General features: G+C 40.1%; 1 protein-coding gene across 1 annotated transcript; it reads left to right on the forward strand.

Annotated features, from left to right (window-relative positions):
* Nucleotides 1–801: 801 nt before the first annotated feature.
* LOC116512040 (proto-oncogene Mas-like) lies at nt 802–1,722 on the forward strand. Its single transcript, XM_032222316.1, has one exon. The coding sequence runs from the start codon at nt 802–804 to the stop codon at nt 1,720–1,722; it is 921 nt and encodes a 306-aa protein (XP_032078207.1).
* The last annotated feature ends 420 nt before the right edge of the window (nt 1,723–2,142 follow it).

A 2,142-nucleotide genomic window follows, 5' to 3' on the forward strand; every position in this document is an offset into this window, starting at 1 on the left:
GGCCGTAAAAGCACTGTGAAGTGGTATATAAGTCTAAGTGCTATTGATATTGCCCTTCCTTCCTTCCTTCCTTCCTTCCTTCTCTCCTTCCTTCTCTCCTTCCTTCCTTCCCTCCTTCCCCTAGCTCTACTCCCATACATTCCACTACCCTCATTTCCTAATCTACTCTCCCTCCCTCTATCCTTTTCTCAAGTCCTTTCCCCTCCCCTTTCCTTTTTTTCTCTAGTCCTGTTTCTCCTACATTCCACTATCCCCATTTCCTATTCCTCCTTCTCTTTCTCCCTCTCTCCCTTTCTTCCTTCCTTCTCCCCCACCAAAAAATCCCCAATAACCCACATGGATAACTGGTTTAAAGTTTATCTTCTCCATCTTTTCTAACCATAGAAATGGATGGTTATATAATTGATATCATAATGGAAGATAGCATACTTTTCAATAACAATTGAACGTTTTAGAATAAAAATTATGAATAATTATTTTGTACAGGACTATTACGTATACTTTAGAATAAAACTAGGAAGATCCATACTGTATTGTGTGCCATCAAAATGATCATAAGATCATGGTTTGTTTTCTTTCCACTTTTCACACAGTGCTCAGAGGAAAAAAACTCCCCACAAAATCTAGAAGGATCTCCTCTTTTCTTCGGCAAAGTGATCAAACAAGCTGTCTTCACGAGTCACTTCTGCTTTGCTTCCATGGAGAGCAACTGAGGGGAAGCAAGTCCTTTACGGTGTGCGGGGTCCAGATTCATTTCCACAGAAGATAACAGCCATACTGTCCAGAACAATAGACATCAAAATGAAGACGATCCCAGACAATTTCAGTTTTACTGAACACAGTGGAACAGTGGCCAGAAACCTAAATGGCAGCATTTCTGCACCTGGAGAGCTGGGAAAAACATTCTGTTATTTAATCCTTTTAATCTGCGTTCCAGGGCTTCTGGGAAACGGAATTGTCATCAGATATTTGGGTTTCTGGTTGAAGAGGACTTCTTTCACTGTCTATATCCTCAATTTGGCTGTGGCTGATATTGGGAGTTTAATATTCCTTTTTCTGACCGGAATTTTCTCTATGACTACTATGAATGTTCACATGGCAATAACAGTATGTTTCATATTCACTTATTGCACCGGTCAATTTCTTCTGACAATCATCAGCATTGACCGGTGTTTGGCTCTCTTCTTCCCAATTTGGCATCGATGCCATCAGCCACCCTACCTCTCCACCATACTCTGCGCCATTACATGGATCATTTCTATTCTCTTCTGTGGAGTTCATTACATTCTAAGTCATTCATTTACAGAAAGCCTATTCCAAGTCCTTCATGTTTTCATATTTAGCTTGGTTGGCATTCTACTCATGCTGATCTCCAGCCTGGCTCTCCTAATCAAAGGCTACCTTCAATCAAGAATGAAGAGGCGAAGGAAACTTCTCACCGCCATCTTGCTTGCCCTGTTTTTCTTCCTCGTCCTTTCTGTTCCGACAGTTGTCATTTATCTCATGGCATTTGGTTTTGGAAAGCATCATTTGAATTTACTTTCATACACTTACTTATGTCCCTGTCTAAATTGCAGTGTCAACCCATTAATCTATTTTGCACTGGGGAGAAAGAAGGCACATCATTCACCATACGACCTAAAAACACGTCTCCAAACACTTTTCAAAGAGGAAGAAGAGAGCACAGAGCATTCAGGGATCTCGGTTAGTAGCCAGTTATGATGTCCGCACACAAGACAAGGAAAAAAAATACAATTCTATCTTTTTATAGCTCTGCCAGGATGTGACACTCAGTCCAGACAAATCTGCTCCAGGAAATTCAGGATGACCAGAAATCCAATGGAAGTTAGAAAATTAGACTGTTACATTCTCTGCTATAACAGTGGCTTCCAAGACCTTTCATTGACTTGACAATGAAATTACACGTGGGTTAAAAGGGGTTAAACTTTCATTGGATCTCAGTTATTATTCTGTAACAGCTGAATGGAATGCTTCTCCCTATCTTCAAATTTCTGCATTTACTCTTTGTTTATTTGCAAAGTCATTTTAAAAAGTTTCAAACAGGGTTTCAAATTCTTTGATGTTCCTAGCTATTTTATCCTCCTAATCAGTTACCCAAGGGACATGGTTGCTCAGCAGCTA

This window comes from Thamnophis elegans, chromosome 8 (genome assembly GCF_009769535.1).
Source record: "Thamnophis elegans isolate rThaEle1 chromosome 8, rThaEle1.pri, whole genome shotgun sequence".
Taxonomy (NCBI): domain Eukaryota; kingdom Metazoa; phylum Chordata; class Lepidosauria; order Squamata; family Colubridae; genus Thamnophis; species Thamnophis elegans.

What these genes read in the sequence shown, in the direction of transcription:
- LOC116512040 (XM_032222316.1), top strand. Translation starts at nt 802, where the DNA reads ATGAAGACGATCCCAGACAATTTCAGTTTTACTGAACACAGTGGAACA.